Source organism: Pleurodeles waltl, chromosome 8 (assembly GCF_031143425.1).
Source record: "Pleurodeles waltl isolate 20211129_DDA chromosome 8, aPleWal1.hap1.20221129, whole genome shotgun sequence".
Lineage (NCBI taxonomy): Eukaryota > Metazoa > Chordata > Amphibia > Caudata > Salamandridae > Pleurodeles > Pleurodeles waltl.
This window is the reverse complement of record NC_090447.1, coordinates 1,356,630,532-1,356,654,316: the sequence shown is the minus strand read 5'-3', so window position 1 is coordinate 1,356,654,316 and position 23,785 is coordinate 1,356,630,532. Positions and strand designations below refer to the sequence as shown.

Here is a 23,785-nt window from a genome sequence, read left to right as displayed (position 1 = left end):
CGCAGAAAACATGAGTAGGAAAGTGCCCTTGTTTGCATGGTTACCACCAACTTTTTGCCTGATATTGATGCCAACTGTGACTGAGAGTGTCATGGGATCCTGCCAACAGGCCCCAGCACTAGTGTTCTTTCCCAAAATATGTACCTCTGTTTACACAAATGGCACACCCCTGGCACCCAGTTAAGCCCTTTGTGAAAGGTACCCATGGCATCAAGGGCGCTGTGGCCCAGGAAGGTCCCAAAGGGCAGCAGCATGTATTATGCCACCCTGGGGGACCCCTCACCAAGCACATGCACACTGCCTTTGCAGCTTGTGTGTTCTGATGGGGAGAAAGAGGCAAAGTCGACATGGCACTCCTCTCAGGGTGCCATGCCCACAAACCACTGCCTGTGGCATAGTTGTCACCCCTGTAGCTGGCCTTACAGCCATAAGACAGAGTGCATTATACCACAGGTGAGGGCACAGCTGCATGAGCAATATGCCCCTACAGTCTCTAAGTCCATTCTTAGACATTGTAAGTGCAGTGTAGCTATATTGAGTATATGGTCTGGGAGTTTGTCATTACGAGCTCCACAACTCCATTATGACTTCACTGAATGCTGGGAAGTTTGGTATCGAACTTTTCCGCACAATAAACCCACACTGGTGCCAGTGTTGGAGTTATTTAACAATGCACCCAGAGGGCATATTTGAGATGCCCTCTGTTTTTTACCCAATCCTTTAGTGCAGGGCTGACTGGTCTGTGCCAGTCTGCTGCTAAGAGACGGGTTTCTGACCACATGGGGTGAGAGCCCTTGTGCTCTTGGTGGCTAGAAACAAAGCCTGCACTGGATGGAGATGTTTCACACCTCCCCTCTGCAGGAACTCAATGGCTCAAGCCTCTTGTTATAGTGCCCCAGGGGACTCCAGGTAGTGGAGATTACCGCTCCCCGGACAAAGCCCCACTTTTGGTGGCAAGTCCGGTGGGAAAATTAGGGAAAGGAGAAAGAAGTGACCACCTCAGCTGGGACCACCCCTAAGGTGTTCAGAGCTGAGGTGACCCCCTCCTTGCAAAATCATCCATCATAGTTTGGAGGACAGGGACCAATAGGGCTAGGCCTGTGTCCCACTCCCCAAAGGGAGTGGACACAGGACGGGTGTAGCCACCCTCAGGGATGGTAGCCATTGGCTGTAATGCCCCTAAATCCAGGATTTAAGGGCTTCCCCGAACCCAAGTCATCAGATTCCTGGTTATCTCACAAGAAGAAAAAAGAAAGAAGAAGGACTGCTAAGCTGAAACTCCAGCAGAGAAGAAGGAAGGTGAAAATTGACTTTGCCCCAGTCCTACCGGCCTGTTTCCTGCTTCAAAAGCCCTGCAAAAGAAGGCCACATGTCCTGTGGGTACAGCAACTTCTACCAAGCTTCCAGAGGACTACCTGCACCACAGAGGATCAAGAACTCCCCTGGACAGCGGCCCTGTCGAAGGAGAAGCAACACCCAAGGACTCCAGAGCGTCCCTAGAACCACGAGTTCTGAGCACTTTGCACCCAGTGCCCACGGCCTGTGTCCAGGTGGTCCAACCAACTAAAGAGGATCCCCAGGTGATTCCGAGCAAATGCTCACCCTGGGTTGACCTCTCCTGTCCTCCACGACAATGCCTGCAGTGTGAATCCAGAGGACCCCACTGACCTCGGAAGCTCCGGGCGCAGATAACTGATGCCAAACGGTACACTGCACATGCAGCCCCTTAGCCTTGCAGAACCCAACCTCCAGTGCAGCAATGTTCAGCAGGTGGCCTCCTACTTGTCCAGCCTGTGGTTTTCTGGAACCGGCCACCTGGACCCAACCTGCAGCATTTAAGTGACCCCTGGGGTCCCCTCTTAGGAAAGCATTGGGAGCCCGAGGCTGCACTTGCCCCCTGTACCCGGTCGCCCCTGCACCTCTGAGGGCTTGTGTTTGGTGCTAACCTGTGGCCTCCCGGGTGCTCCCCTAAACCCCCAGGTCTGCCCTCCGAAGACACGGGTACTTACCTGCAAGCAGCACTGATTCCGAGTGCCCTCAGTCTCCATAGGAGCCCATGTTAAATTTGCTTCATGTTTGCAGCTGGTGGTGGGTGTTTGGGGTTAACTTGAACCCCAACCTGTGGACTTCCTAACCCCTGGAGACTGGAACTGTAAGTCTTGTACTTACAGGCAAAACGTACTAACTTTTCTTCCCCCCAGGAACTGTTCTGAAAATTGCAGTCTCAACTTTTAAAACAGATTATTGCCATTTATTCCAAAACTGTACAACTTACCAATTTCAAATAAAAGTGGTATTGATACATATGTGAAATACTTATTTATTTATGTACTTACCTGCAACTTGAATCTTGTGGTTCTAGAAATAAATTAACAAAAGATATTTTTTCTATATAAAAACAATTGGTATGGAGTTAAGTCATTGAGTATGTGCTTCTTTTATTGTCTGTGTGTGTACAAAAAATGCTTTGCAGTACTCTCCGATAAGCCTAACCGCTTGACCACCCTTCCACAAAAGAGAGGATTAGTATTATCTACTTTAGCCTCTGTTTAGCCTCTGGGGAACCCCTGGACTCTGTGCACACCTAGGGGGTCATTGTGAACACGGCGGGAATCCCCGCCATGTTTATGCTGGCGGTCTTATCACAGAGCGCCAGCCCCCTTGAGACCTTGCCGGACGAATAATTAACATTCCGCTGGGCCAGCGGGCAGAAACAATGTTTCCGCCAGCTGGCCCAGTGGAATGCTGGGCTGGGACATTGCCGGCATCATTAATGCCGCAGTGTGGGTGGGTGCAGCAGCACCCGATTTATGGGCAGTGACCTGCGCGATGGGGCTCTGCACGAGGGCCCCTGCGCTGCCCATGCCAAGCGCATGGGCAGCGCAGGGGCCCCCATGGGGGCCCCGGAGCACCACTTCAAGCAGCCTTTCCCCGGCAGGTGAAACCACCAGGGAATGGCTGGCGGAACAAATGTTCTTTATCCAGAGGGCAGCGCTGCTTGCATGGATGAAGAATTCCACCATCGCCAGGCTGCCTGTCTGCGGAAGCCTGACGGTGGTGGAAGGCCGCCTGTGGCGTTCCCCACTGTGTTCATTATGTGGCGGTTGAGACCGCCATGCCGGTGGTGGAAATTTCCACCGCCGCCAGCATGGTGGTCTTAACCGCCAAGTTCATAATAAGGGCCTATATCTCATTTTGATATAGTATATAGAGAGCCAGCTTCCTACAGCATGTATGTATTGATATTTATATAGCAGCTTCAGCATCAGTGTCAGGACCTCGCATTCTGCTGTGGCCTCTGTTTGCAAGTGTCTGCATTGTGAGGATTTACGTCACTTTCAAACGTATATTCAAACTTACCTTATGCTTGTTTACCCTCATATGTTGGCTACATATATGTTTTCTAGTCCACGCTCTCCACTGTCCTCTATAGCTCTAGAGCTAGATTTAATAAAAATCGACGATAAAAGAAAAATAAACTACATATTTTAACGGCGAGCGCTTGACAAACTGTCCTAAGAGAGAAGAATTCTTGATGGTCGCCAAGGACTTCAAGAATTCCCTTCTCCTTACGTTTGCAGCTACAGACGGAGGGGGGATCTTTATGGGCCTCTTCTCTCTGCAGCTTTGCAGGCAAACACTCATACATTACGCAAGTAGGAGCAAGGAAAGGGAAGAACTTAAGATGAGTAAATACAAAAAGGAAGGAAGAACATTGGGAGGAGGGGGTAAAAGGAAGGATAGATGAATGAATCAGTGGGTGGGTGAATGAATGAGTGGGTAGATGTATCAGTGGGTGAAAGGGTGAGTGAATGGATAGGTGAATGGACGTGAAAGACTGGCAAATGGATGAATGGATGGATGGATGGATGCATTTATTATTGGATAAGTAAGTTGACAGGTGAAATGATGGCAGAATAAAAGTAATGATGGATGGAAGTTCAGATAGATGGATGGATGGATTCACACTAATAAATGCCAAGCTCAGTCCTGGTAGTATGGCACAGAGCAGTCAGGCTTTACTAGATGAACATATGTTAAGCATTTCAGAGTAATAAAATGGACAATGAGTAATTGACACAACTAGAAAGAAATGCAGCACCAATTTAAAAAAATAAAGCAGATTTTTATATAATTTTAGACACCAAAACAAAGACCATCAGATGAGGACAAATGGAGTTATGGTTTTTTAAAGGAATAAAAAGTCAGTGCATTTCACTTTTGCAAAATGATAATGTTATGGTCAAAGGGAAATTACACTAGTGACACTTTCAGGCTGAGTTCAGGGGAAGCATTCGTGAATTTACTTTTGGGTGATCCCTTGGTGGGCCCTCTGACCTGTGATTCTTTTTTCTGGTAGTGCATTTCTTGCCTGCTACTGCATGTGACTAACACTTCTATTCCAAAGGAGTTCTGGAGTTGCCTTTGGCTTGCAGGGGGGTTTCTCTTTCCTTTGAAAATGATCTCTGGTCCAGGACGAGTCACAGTTACAGGGTGGTGGCCACAGGTGTAGTCTTTGGTACCTTTTCCTTCAGGCAGGTCCTGAAGTCACAGACTTGGGTCTCTTCCTTGTCCTTGGTGGCAAGTTGATCAGATCTGAGGTCCTGGTGTCAGGGGAAACCCATAAATCTTAGATTTAGCTGTTAGTGGTGTGGGTGCAAGTAGCCAATGGGCTACTAGCCCCACTAGCTAATCCACCCCTGAGGTGATAACTTCCGGTGGACTGTGTCACCTTTTCTATCCAGAATCCTCTATTCTGCCACTTTTAAAAATGGTAGAACAGATGGCTGTACAGACCATGTTGCCCTCCCTCGGGGTGTAGCTAGCCTTCTGGGTGTGTACATATCCTGTCAACCTTATTTTTCCACCTGCCTGGTTTGCAAATGTGCCTGGGGCAGGAGGGTGGCTTTGTCCTCCTCTCGCATGTAGCCTACTTGCATATCAGAGGCGGTGTGGTTTTGAAGCTCACCACATTGATGTGGCACTTCACTAGCCATCCTTCCAGGGAGAGAGGTGGCACTTCTCACCCAGGAAGGTTTTTGTTTCTGACTCTTGGGATTGTTCACAACTTCTGGCAGGGCGTCTAATTCCTATCTTGGTGGCAGCAGCTGCAGACTGTCAGCCAAGGCGCAGTAAAAGCTGGGGCAACCAGGTGGGCAACCTCAGATGGGTACATATCTCACTAAATGTGACTTGGAGACCAAGTAGGGTTTAATGAGACAAGTTGTTTGATATCAAACATGTTACTTTTCAGTGGGACTGTAATGGAGTTGGCAGCCTCAGGATGCCCATGTGCCAGCCCATTTTATCCTGCGACCACCTGAACACTTATAGAAGCTGTTAATGGAAAAAGACCACTATAGGGACATATACACTTGCACTTATACGTCCATGCCATTAATATAATGTACCCTGCCTCCTGGGCTCAGGAGGCATACTTTACGGGTGACTGGCTTATATTAAAAATAGAGCTGTGACCTTACCACTCATGGTGAGGGCAAAGTCCAGTTTGGACTGTTTACACTGCTCATGCAGCTTGCAATGGCAGGACTGCTGTCATCTGTGTACATGGGTCAATCGGTGTGGCACAATCAGGGCTTCAGGCCTTGGTGACCTCTTTAGCTTCCATGCTCTGGTACCAGTGGTACCACTTACCAGGGACTTGTAAGGGGGTTAAAGTCCTTGCCAGTTGGGGTGACCAATTCACATGCATCATATTTCAGGGAGAGAGCACTGGCACTGGGGCCTGGTAAACAGGCGCCAGGGCACTTTCAGAGTTGAAATCCAGCAGCTTGTAGTCTAAATGGAATCAAATGGTGGACGGAAACCTTCAAAAAGCCTGTTTCCTTACACTGCCAATCCTGATTCTGAATCTGACTGTGTTTTATATGAAGGGCTGACTCTCCTGGTTCTGAAGCTGTCAGTGTTTTAGACTGAAGATTTTCCTAGCCCGATTTTAGCTCAGTCAGTGCGTTATTCTGATGGCTACTTTTGCAGATTCTGACTCTGTGAGTGCTTACATTAATGTCTGCTGGTCCTGATTCAGACTCTGTATGTGCTGTACAGTGAAGGCTGCCTATCTCAATTCAGATAGCGGTGGTTTCCTTACAGGGTTGTGGAGGCATTGCTCCCTGTTTGTTTTGTTGCCTGTGGGCCCCACATTAAATGTTTACTTAGTGCACAGCATGGCCTGGCAAAGTTTGTCTTACAGTTACAGGAGTGTGACTGTGGGCGGACCGATGTGGGTGGGGGGAGGAGCCTGTTTGAATGAGCCACAGTGAATGGGTCAGCTGTCGGACATTCTTGGAGTGAAATGGTATTTTGGGTTGGATGGGTGCCTTGCTCAGACCAGCCCGACATGCACCCTTGCCTATCTGCGCAAAGTAGGAGCCTGGGTGATTGCTGCCACAGTCCCTAAGCAGCGGTGGCAGCGTCTGCCCGAGCCAGTCCTCACACTACTCTCTAACTTAAAACAGCAAGGGAACAGTGCGAGGATTAGGTCAGGAGTTGTGGGGTTGGGACAGGCACTGGAGGGCCAAGCTGGTGGTCACAATGCACGCGGAAAGCCTGGAGGCAGAGTCTCAAGTGTTCTATGAGAAGGACCGAGCGGTGACTGTTTTACCTCAAATTTACGACAAAGTCAGTTGGAACTTCTTTTTGTGAGAGCAGCTTGTCTGTTAAGGTGCAGTTACTGCTAATCTTGCAGTATCTCTGAAGGTGATTTTCAGGGGCATTACAAGTGCAACAGGATCAGCGTGGATTAATTTTTTCCCTTGTACTTCAGAAAGAAATACAATTAGGGATGTCTTGGGGAAACACCCTGTGCATCCGTAGCGTCCAATATTGATTAGGGAGGGGTGAATTCAGGGCAGATGTAATGCTCCTTAGAATACTGAATGTGATGTCAGAGGAGAGGAAGGGACAGTCTACGAGGGAACAAAATGGAGGGTCTATGGAGAGAAACCAATGGAACCCGATGTTTTTTTATGTTATCAGCTTATGTAGTGCCTATGTTGTCCTACTACAGTTTTAAAGCACGCATGGCAGCAGAGTGGGCTGAAAGGTGCACCTTAAGATGGGGGATGAGGACGGGAGAGAGATCCAGGAGGAAAGAGGTAAAGGGAGGCCACAGTGTGTGATCCTGGCCTAAGTTCTATGTCGGCCAAAAAGGCTCTTTCACCACCACAGTTAGCCCAGACCATTGCTGTCTGTAATAATGGAGGGTGAGCGGGGAGGTGTACAATCTAGATGAAATGACATTTGGACACCCTTGGCTTGGGGTGCTTCTGTGTAGCTTAAAAGGGCAATTTGGCGCCCCCTGATTGTGATGGATCAGCAGCTGTCTGGTCATATCACGCCCTAGTGCCGGCTCTCTCCCGTCAGTGGCTGTATGTGCCCTACCCCGTGGCCCTCCAGACCAGCCCTGATCTTGCACCCAGTGGTGTGTGCTAGGTCCTGTCTATGGGCACATGCCCAGACGTCGACGCCCGATAGCAGGACTCCCCACGGTACTGTTTGTTGGCATAATTCCTGTTTCTGGAGCACATAATGAACTGGCACCAGCCCAGTGGGGGCAGAGGTCCGGGGCTACCGAGGTCTGTGTCCCTTGGCTTGCACACACAAGCAGGCCCCACCTGGAGTGGCATAGCCTTGAGGTTGGGGGTGCCTCCCCAGAGAGGGTCATCTGTCTGGGTCAGTGGAAAAACCGGGTTAGGAAAGCAATCTAGTGCCCAGCTGTTGATCATTGCCCTCTTGTTCCAGAGTGAGGCCAGTTCCAGGGCTGAGCGCCGTCTAGCACATGTGCCCACCTGGACTCCTTTCTCTTGGCTGGGCTCAGGTCAGGGTTACTGGGTGACTGCATACCATCGAGCACACATTCACTGTTCTTTCCTTGGGTTTACAGTGACTGCCCAGTTGCATTCTGGAAGATGTAGTCTAATTTTGCATCTCTTGCATCAATGGGTATAAAAACAAACTGTGTTCATAGCAAGTTTCAAAGCTCTGAAAGTACTGCTTTGGGTCAGGCTTGTCTTCTTGTCAGGACTTTAGCAACAGTGACGTTGTAGGTGTTGTGCCAATTTAGGGCATGCATAGTGCACCACCTTGTTTGCAATGTCGATGGATGCCTTCTGTTATGTTTTGTATTGTTGTGTTTGCATTGTTAATCAGCTTATTGGGCATTGGTGTTTGGGTGCAGCAATCAGCTAAGTGTGTTTGTGTGGTTTGTTTCTAAGTGTGCATTTGCAAACTTACTTTTGTGTTTTTGGGCTTATTTTTTTGTTACTTGATCCCAGGGTTTGCTTTCCTGGTGGATGTAATAGTGCAAATATATTGATCATCGGAGGACTTAGTGGCTCATTGTGTGCAGGTCGACAAATTTCAGGTGTGTTGGAAGCTCATGGATACCAAGGAGGAGCTACAATTTCTTGGGGGGTCTTTTGTTGTGAGTAGATTACACAAACATGACATGGAGATCACTGTAACCTGGGAGGTGCATTAATTTCCTGTTGTGTCTCTTGCAGTTACCAGATTGTAAAATGATAATCTAACGATTATGGAAACCTGAAAGTAACGTAGTTTCAAGAAGGTATGCTGTGAGCAGATAAGAAGGTGCCACCACTTTAGACTATTGGGTGTGGGGGGCTTTTGTTTACCTCATTACATTAACCTGCCTTGAAACACATGAAAGTGTAATCATTTCCTGAGGGGTTCTTTGTTGCTACCAGGTTACACAAATACCAGAAGAAGCTGGTGGCCCCAAGGTGCTTCTACCTTCTGAGTGGTAGGGGAACCAGTCTCTTCCACACTATAGAAACACACCATGAAGGGCATGGAGACCTTCATGTAACTCCATTTCCTGGGCAATATGGAGGACACTTGCTCCAGTATTACACAACCATGGCATATGGTTGATGGAAACCAGGAGGTGGGTACATTCCCTAAATGATATGGGGGACCGCTGCACCTACAGAGATCTTGGAATGGCTCATTTCTTTATTGATGTCAAAAATACAATTTCACAATAGCTTTATTAACCTTTTTGCTTTCTCAGGTTTCATTGAAAATTCATCATTTGCCTACTCTTTTTTACAATTTTTCCCAGGGGGAGACCACCCCTAGAACCACTCTTATGACGTTCTGGCTCACAGGGCACTTGTCACGAACTTTTGCACCCCACCACTTCCAAATGTTACCAGCCGCCACTGAATTTGGACTATGTCAGTGCTTTACACTGAGTGCTGGCTATTCTGAATCTGACTCGGTCACTATGTTATACTGATCATTGCCTAGCCCGATTCTGACTCTGTTAATGGTTATACTAATGGCTGACTAATCTGTTTCTGACTCTGTCAGCACTTTAGACTGAGGGTTTCCTGTCCTGATTCTCCCAGAGTTTTACATTGAGGGCTCCTATCCCGATTCTGACGGTGACTGTGACATCTTCAGCCCAGAAATTATGCTTCACTTCAAGGGTGTTTTACGAAGTGCTTTCTTTTGTTTTGTTATTAATTTATATCCTATTAATTCAAGAAGGAAGATTCAAGACATCGATCCAAACGTATCGGGCTAATAAGAAAACTGTTAACTATCTCCCTCCAACACATATCTAAATAGCCTATTACAACAGCATTTTTCCCTCCCAAGCCATTCCTTGCAATCAAACCCAGGTACAGCAAAATCCTTTTCTCTTTCCTTTTCCCCTCATTGCTGTGGGTGATACTACATCTGAGCACCAAATCATTATACTTACCAAAGTGCCAGGGCTTCCTTTAAAGTGCAATTTTTCTAAAAAAGACCATATCATCACTAAATGCAGAATAAAAAGAAAAATGAAAAGTGCATGTTTAATAAAGTATGAATGCTACAGACCAATCTCTTTTTTCTTTTTCTTTCTTTCTTCCATCTCTTTCTCTACCTTACCCTTTCATTCTTCTTTCCTCTTACAACATTTCCACGCCCGTTTTTAGCATAATTTGTAATGCCTGCTCAGAGCAGATGTTAAAATGATGTGCCCATTACTTTCAATGGGCCTCCCTTTACTTTGTAGGATTATTTATGGCGCTAATCCTGCAAAGTAGCACAATAGCATCATAAATTGTGATGCTATAGTCCTAGCTGTTCCATGAGGCGCCGTATTGTAAATACGACTCTAACATTGTGTCGTTAGCTGCTGGTAGGTGGGTGCAGGAATAGTGGCCCCTCACAGCTGATGACCCACTTTCTTGTAAATCTTTCCCTATATTATATGCAGCACAACAATCTCAACTAGTAAGACAATACCTAAAGTTTATAACCTGAAAGTGACAGTGCCTGACCATTTCAAAAGTACTTAGGCCTATAGCACTATGCTTAAAGACTATAATAGGGATGAAACGTTACCCTTTCCCGGCCCATTTCTTCTATTTCTTATGAAACTGTAGGAAGCGATTAACTCTGGAATGATACCAGGCTTCCTGCTTGCTGACATACCTCATTTTTATCTCCTTCATTCATTCTACAAGCCTAGGAGTGGAGGGGGAATTCCATTAAGGAGTACTTAAAGAACGAGCAATTAGCATTGCAATGAATATAAAGTTATAAAGTGCTCTATATCATTTTGTTCTGTCATCTCACCATCCCAAATACCAATTTACTGGTTTAGAATGAATATTCCTTTCACTTGTCTCACCTACTGACTAAAACACCCCCCTTCGAAACATATGCAGCTAATCGGCTGCTGGTCACATTTCGGGCAATTTCCGGAAGAGCAAGGAAGCACTCTCTTTACTAATTGTGAAGTTAGATGTAACATACAACCATTGAAAAAAGCCATGTGATGGAAATTGACCCCTCTAAGGGCGGAGTAACTAAAGTCAAAATATCTTTCCCAATGTGTTTCTTTTAATGTTATCTCTGTTTGTGTGTCCCATTTTGGTCTTATGTTCAAAACCATGTCATCCAACACCATATGCAGTTCTTTGTACCAATCCCTTAAAGAAGTGTTGACTTTGTCATCCCAAAATAGGTGTCTAGCCCTATTTCTTGAAGAATCGATATTTGATAAGGGAAACCTTCTCCGTATTTTTTATAAGTTAAAAGCCTATTTCATCAGTGGTTTAAAATTGTTGTTAAAGACCTACTCTGGCAGCTCCTCTGACATCCCCAAATACTTTTTTGGACCTACTCTATAGTTTTCCTTCAAAACTGGTGGGAGAACATCCGGTGAGCTATTAAACAGCAGATATTAAATTTGTGCTTCATTAATTTTATATACCTTTATATTCATAAAGGGTTTAATCAATTGTAGGTCCCCATTAATATTAAAAGAAGTTGGGGATAAAAATAGGGACAAATCTGCAAATAGCTTTAGCGCTCGTGGGCAAGGGAGATACAATAGTTATATCTAGGCGGATGGACTGGGCCAACGGCTCAATAAAAAGATCAAATAATAAGAGTGAAAGAGGACTGCCTTGACAGGTGCCTCAATCTAATCGCTTTCATAGTGTCAGAAGCCTGGCCTGGGTCATTGGTCCATTATTTGCAATATTGTCTTCAATGTGTGGGTGTTGGAAATGGGGTTTCTGGTTAGCTAGCATGTGCACCTAAGTCAGGCAGAAGCCACCACTCTAGTCAGGGCAAGTAAGTTACACACCAAAGATAACCAGTGCTCACCCTCTGGAAGCTTGGTACACAACAGTTAGGCTTATCATCAGAGGCAATGTGTAAAGTGTTTGCACAGCACACTCACACAGGAACATAATGAACACACCACAAAAGAGACTCCCCACAGGTCTATATAAAAATATATATAGTATCTGAAACATTCAACTAATACCAAAACGAAATGAATCAATCCTGAGATAGTACTCGTTATCCGGACAATGCAAGAATCAAAACAACATACATTGTAACATCAGTGCATGTTATGCCAGTTAGATTAGGACAAGCACATATATCACCATTTATCATCATTAGAACATAGGGTACAGCACACCTGCTCCCTTATTAAACCTTATATGGTAACTGTCACAAAATGTAGGCACCGAAGCATCTGGGTGCATAGTATACATGTTATTGTAATTTTGGTAAGGGTACTTAAGGGTACTTAAGGGTATCCGAAGTACACACAGTCAAAACATCACCATAAATGCCAGTACGGGGCATGAATCACAGCAACTAAACATGAGGCATTGGAGCACCTGCTTATGTTAGCAGGGCAAGAGCTGGAACCTCAGAATGCACTTGATCCTGCCATGCTGTCAGCATAGGGTTGGAATGCTCCTTGCCACCCGGTGAAAAGCCACACCCTGATTTTTTTCACAATAGCCCAGTGCCATACTCCTTCAGTGCTGATGCCTACGGCGGGCAGACACAGGGACTCATTGATGGCCCTGGGATTCTGTGAGCAAGGCGTGGCAAGCCAGCAAGTCCCTGAAGAGCACTGGAGACACAAGGAGCAGGCATGCAGCAGGCCAGCACACAAGGCAAGATGCAAAGTGTCAGTTCCTCCGGCAGCCCAGCAGTTAGCAGGCCAACACAACAAAGCAGGTAGTCCATATGGCGGTTCCTCCTGGCAGCACAACAGTCCTCTGGCAATGTGCAGTTTGTAGAGCCAGCAGCATCTGGTTACAAGTCCACACAGTGTTGTCAAAAATATATTTGATGTAGGGGTGAATTCAAAGGAACCCTCAGAAGTGCACAACAATCCCTTTCAACCCAGCCTTTCCTCCAAACCTTCATTAGTGGGTAAATCAGCCCTTTGTGAGTGGGCAGGCCACATCCTATTGACATGTAAGTGTGAACCACCTCTCCCTCTCCCAGCCCAGGAATACAATCAGTATGCATATTAATGCAAATGTATTCACTGTCACACCCGGCCCTTCCTGTGCTGTGGCTGTCTAGAAAGTATGCGCAAAGTGTAACTGTCACCCAGACATAGATTTGAGTCAGGCTGCAAAGCACACAGAGTCATAAGCACAGATAAATGGCCACTTTCTGAAAGGGACATTTCTAAAATAGTAATGTAAAATCAAAACACAACACTAAGTAGATCTTATCATTACCATTCCAAACATCACAAAGCTATATCTTTCTGATCAGGAATTACCACTTAAAAGTGTATAAGGTAATTCTCAATGCTAACCTATGAGAGGGGCAGGCCTCACAGAAGTGAAAAACAAAATTGGCTGTTGGTAACTACTAGGACATACATAACATAAAAGTACATATCCTACCTTTTACTTACACAGCACCCTGCCTTTTGGCTATGTAAGGCCTACCTTAGAAGTTTAACAAAAGGGAAGCTTTAAGGCTTGGCAAGTGGTTTTAAATACAAAGTCGAAGTGGCTGTAAACTGAGGCCTGAGACAGGTTTGAAAGGTTACTTGTGTGGGTGGCACAATCAGTGCTACTGGCCCACTAGTAGCATTTAATTTACAGGGCCTGGGTATATGGTATACCACTTTACAAGAGACCTACAAGTATTGTATTGTAATAGTATTTATATAGCGCTTACTACCCTTGACGAGGCGTCGAAGTGCTTTTCGGTGAGTAGCACGCTACTCTGGAACCCAACAAGAATTAGTGATGGATTAGTATTGGTAAATATGAGTACAGTTTTAGTATTATTATGAGTTAATTTGAGCTGCGGATATGAGAGTTTGTTAGTTAGATTGACTGGAGTAATGGACGAGTGGAGGAGGAAAGAAATCCAGAAGTGTTAATTGGGAGTATATCCTTCATTTACTCAACCCAAAGGCTTGGGATGAGTAAAGGGGGATGGAGGAGGGAAGAGTCTGTGGAAGGGTTAGGGAGAGCATAGCAGCAGGGTGAGATAAATGAGGGAGAATTTAGTAGGGTTGTGTTGGAGGTCATGGTAGTAGAGTGAGGTTTGGTGAGTTAGATGTTGAAGCGGATGGAAGAGCTTAGGCAGAGTTATTTAGGAGATGAAAGTAGTAGAAAGGATTTGGGAAGAATCAGAGTGGGAATGGAGGATAGTTTGATAGGGACATGACATATGATGATGGGTAGATAAGTGTGATAAGATGATAGCAGGAATTCATAGATATCTAGTATAACCATCCACCTAGGAGCCATAGAATGACCCACAAACATGCCAAGCACAGAAACAACATATACACATACATATATATATATATATATATATATATATATATATATATACACACATACACACACACATACAAACACACATGAATACGCACACATATGCACATACAATACATATTTAGAACCATGGGTAAATATACTTAGTCAAACAGGTTTAAAGAGTGTATGTGTATTTTATTGTTATAACATAGTAGCAATACATATTTTCTAAAGAACTATACATAACTAGAAATATACACATAATCAGAAAAAATATTTATCAACATAGGCATATGCAGTCCATAGTTGTTTGAATATGGTGGTTATGAAGGGAAGAGCCAACTCTTGAGTAGTTTTCTGAAGACAAGAAAGTTATCTGTGGCTCCTATAGTTGGGGGTAATGAATTCCATAGTTTGGCTGCTTGAACGGAGAAGGATGTACCACTTATAGTCTTTTTCTTGTATGGTGGTGTTCTAAGGCAGGGTGCCAATCTTGAGCGGAGGTTTCTTTGTTGGATGTATTTGGTTATTTTGTTTCTGATAAAAAGCGGTCCTGTTCCATGTATAGCTTTGTGGGTGATACAAAGCAGCTTGAAAGTGCATCTACTGGCAACGGGTAACCAGTGTAGTGGTCTCAAGGCAGGGGAGATGTGGGCTTGCGGATTTACATGTGATAGTAGCCTGGCTGCGGTAGTTTTTTCATAATAGATAGAGAAGATCCATGGTAGAGGCCATTGGCATAATCCAGTTTGGATAGTGCAAGCGAGATAGTAGCTTGCACCTTGTGTAGAAATCCGAAGTGGGGGAAGATGCGTCGTAAAGTCTTCAAGGTGATGAAGCTTGTTTGTGCTAATTTGTCCACTTGGGCATTCATAGTTAACTTGGAATCCATGGTGATTCCAAGGTTTTTAACTTCCTTGGATAATTGAGGAGGTGGTCTGAGATCGTCAGGCCAGACGCACAGGTCATAACTTTTCCAGTCACCACAAATGAGTATTTCTGTTTTGGAGGTATTTAGTTTGAGATGGCTCCAGGTCATCCACTGATCAACGGCTCTGAGGCAACTGAAGATTTCTGAGTTTTCAATGTTTTTGGGGCATTCTAATTTAAGTAGTATTTGTGTGTCATCTGCATAGTTGTAGCACGTGAGATGGAAATCATCGATCAGTTCTGGCAAAGATATCATGTAGATGTTGAAAAGCAAAGGTGCGATGATTGATCCTTTGGGGACCCCTGCTTTTGTGAGGTAGGATTCGGACGAAAAGGGGGGGGGGAGTGGATGATATTAGATCTTTTTTGAAGATAAGAAGTAATCCAGTCGAGAGCAATCCCTTGTATGCCGGCTTCGTGGAGTCTTTGAATTAGGGTGTCATGGTCAACCGTATCAAAGGCAGCCGAGAGGTCCAAGGGAAGTAGTGCAGCAACTCCATAGCAGACGACTGTGTTTTTAAGATCTTCCCAGATTGCTATGAGTGCCGATTCAGTGCTTCTTCCTGGGCGGAATCCAGTTTGGAAGTCTGAAAGTATAGAATTGTCTTCAATGAATTGTGACACCTGGGGGAATGCTGCTCTTTCTATCAATTTGCCCAGGAAAAGTCCATTTGTGATTGGTCTGTAGTTATTGGGGTCTTGCAGGTCTATGTTTGTTTTCATTATTAACGGTTGTATGTATGCCTTTTTCAGGTCTACAGGAAAGGTTCCTGTAGTTAAAGAGTTGTTGATGATTCATCTTACAAGTGTGGAAGCAGAAGTAGATAGAAGAATGTTCTTGAAGATTTGTGGTGGGCAAGGGTCAGAAGGGCAACCGGAAGGTCTGCTTGCTTCAACCAAATCCATAATTTCACCTTGGGATATTTGATTGAAGGACTGTAGAGGGTGGGTTGGTTTCTTCTTAGAGAGAATTTTAGGAAAGGGGTTGGTGCTGACGGTTTTCTTCTGTTTTAAATAGGAGTCCAATGTGTCTGCCTTGGTTGTGTAGTGAGTTGCCAATTTGTTTGTGAAATCTTGTGTAGTGGGATGACTTCCTTCCATCATGTAGGTTTTCAAAATTCATTGAGAATTTTATAAAGTTCCTTGGTTGTAGATTTAGCATTTTGAATTCTGTCTGAGTAGTATCTTTTTTTAGCTTTTTTGATTGATGATTTGTATATTCTGTTAAATTTGTGTAGCTGCAGTTTGTCTTGACTGTTGTTTGTTTTGAGCCAGGTCCGCTGCAACTTTCTGATTTGTTGCTTTATCTTTTTAAGTTCTGTGTTTCTCCAAGGTGTTTGTTTTTCTTTTGTCGTGTTTAGTCTTTCTGAGTGGTATTAGGATATCAAAAGCTTCCTGTAGCCATTCATAAAGCTTTGGCACATAATTAATTGTATCTAGATCTGTGTTGGCTGTTAGTTGTGTTTCTAAGTCATCCAAATTGAGCTTGCTCGAAGGTCGATAGGTGCATGTATGTAAGTAGTTGTGGGGTGTGTTGATTTGTAGAGTTGTATGTCGGAAAGTTATCAAATGGTGGTCTGACCAAGTGATTGGCGTGATGCTATGAATAGTAACTAGTTCAGGCTTGGCAAAAATGACGTCTAGGATGTGTCCAGTGATGTGTGTGGGATTGTGTACAATCTGATGCAGGTTCAATGCGACTAGGCCAGTGGTGATAGCTTTTGGATGGGGCATATTGGGTTTGTCAAACCAAATGTTTAGATCCCCAAGAATGCATAGATTGGAGTATAGTGTCATAAGGTTTGAGGCTGTGTCTAGAAAAGCATCTGGGAATGTGGAGTTGTTGGGTGGAGGTCTGTCAAGGAGGAGAACGTTACAGGAGGAAGTTGGAGTAGGGTGGCATCTGATAAGGAGGGCTTCACAACCTTGTATGGAGATGTTGTCTGTTTTACTGAGGTTCAATGCCTGTTTGAATATAATAGCCAGTCCTCCTCCTCTCTTGCCTATGCAGTTTTGTGTGATGGTTTGATAGCCTGGAGGAACGGCTTCGTGCAACACTGGGGCCATGTCATCTCCCAACCAGGATTCAGTTATGAATAGTAAGTCAGGTTGTGTGTCTGTGAGCAGGTCATAGATGTGGTGCTTGTTTTTTGAGAGTGATCGAGCATTTATGAGCTGGCAGTTTAGAAAAGCTGTGTTAATGGTAGTGTTGTTATGTTTAGGAGAAGGGTAAGTAGTATAAAATGAGCTTGAAGCAGGAGTGTTGCTAGTTGTGATAACTGTTTGAGGCTCATAATAGTCTTGCTTTTCAATATTGTGTTCCTCATCCAGCACGTTAAGGAGGCATTTTGTTGGGTCTATGTGTGTGGATGGTGGACTTGGTGGCTGAGAGAGCCATGAAGAGTGTCCTGTTTTTTGTAGGGTAGTCTTATTATGTAATAGACAAGGAGATGCGAGGTTGCTAAGAGTGGCATGTTTTTTATTTTGTTTGCGTTTGTTTAGTGTGGATGGAGTATGGGTTGGGGTGGTGGAGGAGCATGTGGATCATGATGTAAGGCTCTAAATTGTGCAATGGAGGAGAGGCGAGTGAATGAAAGTTGCTGAGTTGGGGTGCTTGTGGTAGGTGTTTGTGAAGAGTAAGAAAGTAGGGGTGAAGATAGGATGGAATTTGTATTCTTTGTGTAGTCCTGAGGGAGGGAGTGGGTATGACGATAAGTGTAATGTAAGTTTGTGTTGATTTGATGTGGTGATGTGGGTGGTATGTATTGTTTTTGTGGAATAGTGAGAGGGGATATAGGTGTAGTTGTTTTTGGTGAGGGATTTGTATGTGAGTTAGTGCTGGTGAGTGGAACTTGAGTGTTAGATGGGGTGTTGATGTGTTTGGTAGATGAATGTACTAGGTGTGTAAGAGGTGATGGATGTGTGTCAGGGGAGTTAGCGTTATTTGTGATGACTGGAAGAGGTAATATGTGTGGTGGAGTGAAATGTGGGGATTGTATGGTTGTGTGTAATTGGTGAAGAGAGGGGAGGAGTGTTTGTAGATGGTGTGTTTGAAGGCAGTGTTTGGGCACAGTTATGATGACAGGTGGTCTGTGTGGAACAAACAGCAGATAGTGTTGTTGGTTAGTATGAGCAGAGAGTGTGTATCTGGAAGGCTGATACTGAGAGAAATGTATACTGTAGTTTTGTGTTGTGTGGGTAATGGCAGGTTGTGTTAGTGGGAGTGGACAGAGTAGTGTTTGCTGTGAGAAAGAATGTGTTTGACTGTTGTAGTTGTGGAGGATATGTGTATATGTGTTGGATAAAGGGTATTGTGTTTGGTGATGGGACATTGCAATCTATCTGTGGTCAGTTTGTGATGCATGAGTTGGATGTCTTTGTAGAATATGTGCTTGCATGTTGAGGGATGTGTAGGGGCAGAAACCATTCCTGGTCAATTGAGAATTGGGCAGCATTTCTGGCCCTAGTCCCTACCTGTCCCGAACAGGCCCAAACAGGCAAGTGCCCTTGTCCTCTCCACCCTTTGCCTCGACGCCCGGGCTGAGACGCCCTGAGTCCTAGGCTTAAATAGCCCTACCGGCCAATAAGAAGCTGGTCCTAACCCTAACCAATCCAATTTCTAGCCCTGATTCATACAACTAATGGGAGACCCAGCCCTAATCACCAATCATTGCCCTATTTCTGACCACCAATCACAGCCCCAGCCCTAAAAACAGCAACCAATCAGAATCCCAGCCCTATCCACCAATCACAGCCCTAGAAACAACAGCCAATCAGAATCTCAGCCCGATCCACCAATCACAACCCTAGAACCAACAGCCAATCAGAATCCCAGCCCTATCCACCAATCACAGCACTAGAACCAACAGCCAATCAGAATCCCAGCCCTGTCCACCAATCACAGCCCTAGAAACAACAGCCAATCAGAATCTCAGCCCTATCCACCAATCACAGCCCTAGAACCAACAGCCAATCAGAATCTCAGCCCTATCCACCAATCACAGCCCTAGAACCAACAGCCAATCACCAACAGCCAATCAGAATCCCAGCCCTATCCACCAATCACAGCCCTAGAACCAACAGCCAATCAGAATCCCAGCCCTATCCACCAATCACAGCCCTAGAACCAACAGCCAATCAGACACAGCCCTAGAACCAACAGCCAATCAGATTCTCAGCCCTATCCACCAATCATTACCCCCGCCCTGGAGTCAGCAACCAATGGAAAGACCATCTCCCAACAACCTATCACAACAACATATGCAACAACCAATAGGAACTTATATAAGGAGCAAGTTAATTGAAGTCCAGTCCCAGTCCCTGTGGCAGGGAGAAAGGCAGCTGCTGCTCTATTCAGAATCTCCTTGGATACAGATAGGCTGGCTGAATCCACACTTCCAAGCTGGCAGAGTCTACTTTCCAGGTAAGGGAGAGCTTGTTTAAAAAACAAACACTGGAATACTGCTGGGCGCGCCCTCAGAAATCGGGCTTTTTTAAAGGCAAAAAACAGGGGGGCCGACAGTTTTTAAACACAATTTAAATCACAGAAACAGATTAAAACAGTGTCCTAAAACACACTCTACAAGATGTATGTAGCCTTTTTACTTAGAGGAAAAAAAGGAGGGGGGGGGGTTTATGTGCCACAAACTAGCAAGGCAATTCAGACAGCCACGGCAAAAACGAATTTGAAAAAAACATCACTTTAAAAGAGGTCAGGCTGCCTGAAACACAGAGAGTCCACAGTAAAACAGACACAGGTAGCTGAAATAAACACTTTTGAACAAATAATACTATTTACCGAGAAAAAAAAAATCTCAGGGTTCCTTACCTAGGTCTTTTTGCAATCCTTGAACACTGGGCTGTATTAGTACACAGGGAAGATGCTGAGACTTTCCAGGTAAGGGAGAGATTGTTAAAAAAAAAAAAAACACTGGAGTACTGCTGGGTGCGCACTCTGAAATTGGGCTTTTTTAAAGGCAAAAAACAGGGGCAGACAGTTTTTAAACACAATTCAAATCACAGAAACAGATTAAAACAGTCTTCTAAAAACACACTCTGCAAGATGTATGTAGCCTTTTTACTTAGAGGAAAAAAAGGGGGGGTGTTTATGTGCCACAAACTAGCAAGGCAATTCACACAGTCATGGCAAAAACTAATAAAAAAAAAAACACCACTTTAAAAGAGGCCAGGCTGCCTGAAACACAGAGAGTCCACAGTAAAACCGACACAGGTAGCTGAAATAAACACTTTTGAACAAATAATACTATTTACCCAGAAAAAAAAATCTCAGGGCTCCTTACCTAGGTCTTTTTGCAATCCTTGAACACTGGGCTGTACTAGAACACAGGGAAGATGCTGAGGCTCACAAAATGGAGGTGGCTGTCTTGGGCTTCCCTCCACAAACTTAAGGGGCCAGAGCAGGTGGGGGGGGGAGGCCTCAGGTGCAACAGGGACTCAGAAAGCCAATCAGCTAAGTCCAGTCCCTGTGGGCAAGGAGAAAGACACTGCTGCTCTATTCAGAATCTCCTTGGATACAGACAGGCTGAATCCACACTTCCAGGCTAGCAGAGTCTACTTTCCAGGTAAGGGAGAGATTGTTTAAAAAACAAACACTGAATACTGCTGGGCGCACACTCTGAAATCGGGCTTTTTTAAAGGCAAAAAACGGGGGGCAGACAGTTTTTAAACACAATTTAAATCACAGAAAAAGATTAAAACAGTCTCCTAAAAACACACTCTGCAAGATGTATGTAGCCTTTTTACACAGAGGAAAAAAAGGGGGTGGGGGTAAGTATGCCAAACAGGTGTAAACTAATTATACTAGGAAAATATGAAAGAACACATGCACTTTAGCACTGGTTAGCAGTGGTATTGTGCTTACAGCCATAAAGCCAACAAAAAGAAAGTCAGAAAAGTAGGAGGAGGAAGGCAAAAAAGTGTGGGGCAACCCTGCAAAAAGGGCCAGGTCCAACAGTGGGGCACCATTCCCACCAAATATTATCCAGCACTGGGTCATTTTTTTCAAGACCTTTCTGAAACAATGAAATTACAACTATCAGAATTTTATGTAATGGAGATGTCATTACTCCTGATTCATCTGGATTGGTAATGAATGAATGAATGAATTGAATAAATTAATGAATACATTTATCGTTTAATTAATTAGAATCATTGCAATCATTGCAAAAACAGAACAAGATAAGTAAAACCAACAATTAAAAAATGTGCATGGTGCCTGAAAACCACTGTGTCCCAAAAGACCACCCCTTCCTTGTTACAAGCAAGAGACAAATGCTTGGACATCGATGAAGGGAATTTGTTCCCAACAACACCGCCCTGCCTTCTAGTTACACTTTCTTATGATAGACATTCTTAGTTTGGGGTGGGTGGCCCCTCTCATCACTATAAAGCATCACCTAAAAGTAGAAGCCATTGTGACCCAGGAGTCCACCCCTTCTCTCTGGGTTGCTCTTACCTTAAAAGTGCTTGTGCAGAAATTGTATCCCACAAATCTGCCTCTTCTTTTAAGTTTCTTAAGCATATAAAGCGCTTATGCATTCTGGGATGGACTGTCCCACTCATCACTATAAAGAATGCACATAAAATGCTTGTGCATTTTAGGGTGGGCTGACACACTTGTCACTTTGAAGCATGGTCCTTGGAGGCCGCTCCTTACTACCAGTGTGTTTTGGTGTTTTAGCTGGATTGTTAATGCCATAATGTATTCATCTACTCATCAATTCTGTAGTAAAAAACTAGGCAGCCTTGTTCAATTCCTCCCGGTCCACTCTCATGTACTGGCTCTGAGGACACTGTAAGGCCAAAAGCCATCACACTGCCTCAGAGCATGTCCTCATCCCATGCTGCAGGAACATTTGTCTTAAGAGGATCCTATGATGTTAAAGCAGAGCAGGGCAGTAGCAGACAAGAAGAAACAGGGACTCCATGTTGCAGTTACACAATCAGCATTTAATTACCTACTGTAGGTTTTTCATTCTGGATTCAGCTCCTTAATGGGGAGTAGAACTTCCCAATCCCATTGTGTGCCTTTCAGGCTTTTCTTACCCAGAGGACTTGTCAAATATGGCTGAATGGTGTTTGCCTTAGAGAAGGGGGACTAAACCTAGGAACCTTCCATTTTCTTTGCATCTGGTCAGGTCCTTGTCCCTTGATAGCTTGAAGACGTGTATTTAGAGCTTTGTTGGTTATGTATCACCAATAAATAAAAAACAATAATTGATTCAACTTAATGCACAGTGGGTACCACAAAGATTGTAAAATATATCACTGCTATATTCGCATCATGTCAGTAGAAAGGTAATCATTGACAGAAATGGAATATCTGCAAGCAGCCAGTTCATCTGAAATATTGATACAATTAGAACCCCTTAGAATGTGAAAGCCATTTGTTAAAGATTGCTGGCATTGTATTATACTTTGAAATGTTCACAGTAATGATGTTGTCATGAAAGCTCTCAAAAGCAATGAAAAAACGTATATTTACCATAAAGCGACTGAATCCCTTGAACATCGTCATAAGGGAGGCTGTAATTTATGGTGTTGACATAAGTGTAATAAGGGTACATCAGTGCGGAACTATCGCTTGAGTGGTCCAGGCCCAATGAATGACCAAGCTCATGAGCAGCAACAAGAAATAAACTGATTCCTGCAGCACAAGAAAAAAGCAATTTGATTACCAATATTGTTCTCACCACGTGCAGTATTGCTTCTACCACCTGAAATATTTTGATTACCAGTGTTACTCGACCAAAATGAAAAAAGCATGCAAAACGTGCCAGCATGGATGCAGTTGAAGGTATGCTGTTAGATATGCACCCAGGTGCTGGCTTCATTGTAGGTCTTGAAAAAAGCATTGACTCTGCATTCACACCAAAATGTTTAATCTTTTGTGTCAGAATTTGTTGTACTAATTTCTGCAATGCACTGGTTGATTTGTGCACGATAGGGGGAAGTGCAGAAGAGCACTTGAAAGACAATGATGTCACAAAATGATCATCACGTTTGCTAACAGGAAACTCCATTAATACACCACTAATTCCAGACTAACAAAGGCTTTTAGAGCTTGATGGAGGCAATGCTCTGACATACATTGGTGGAGCTCCCGTCCTGCCAAACTTATGGTTCCTCCTCCTCATTTGAAAACAGGGAACCGTATGGTTTCGGACAGAAGTGCCACATCTGGTCATGCTGTCAGAAACATTCCAAAGTTGGATCCTATGTATTTTCCTATTAGCCCGGAAGCCACTTTAGGATATCTCACAAAACCAAGTGGAGCTTGACCCTTGTCGTTTAACAAGACTTTAATGTAGTTTGAGACACCCTCAGATACCCTACTGTGTCATTCTTCATCATCCGGTCTTAACCTTGTCCCTAAAAACCAGGATGGGCTTGACCATATTCTGGGGCACTGCTTAATTTGAGCTGGTGGTTTCCGGTGCAGGGCACCAGCACTTATTTTTGAGGGCATGCACTTTGTTTTCTGCATCAGGCATTTACTGTGAGCAACATATACATATGGGAAAGGCAGAGGAAAAGAAAAACAAAAAAGTGCCACAAAGGAAGAAAGCAGCAAGTGTGAGCTGAAGGGGCAGGAAGTGGTTGTAAATGGATTAAAGAGGCCCGAGATGGCTTTAGGATTACGCTGCCTCTGTATTCTGTGCTCGCACATATAATTGCAGCAGCCACAAGTTTCAAAGGAGAGCTTTGGGTACTGGCACCTTTTTTATTTACAAATTAAGCACTGTCTG

The 23,785-nt window shown here is 44.4% G+C and overlaps 1 protein-coding gene across 2 annotated transcripts in view; it reads right to left on the bottom strand.

Moving 5' to 3' along the window:
* The window catches only part of LOC138249229 (matrilysin-like), a 92,384-nt gene that overhangs the window by 5,264 nt on the left and 63,335 nt on the right, over positions 1–23,785 (bottom strand). For both annotated transcript variants that reach the window (XM_069203205.1, XM_069203207.1), the window contains exon 5: positions 22,522–22,683. In XM_069203205.1, the coding sequence (XP_069059306.1) occupies positions 22,522–22,683 (162 nt within the window). The remainder of the gene's footprint in view (positions 1–22,521; positions 22,684–23,785) is intronic.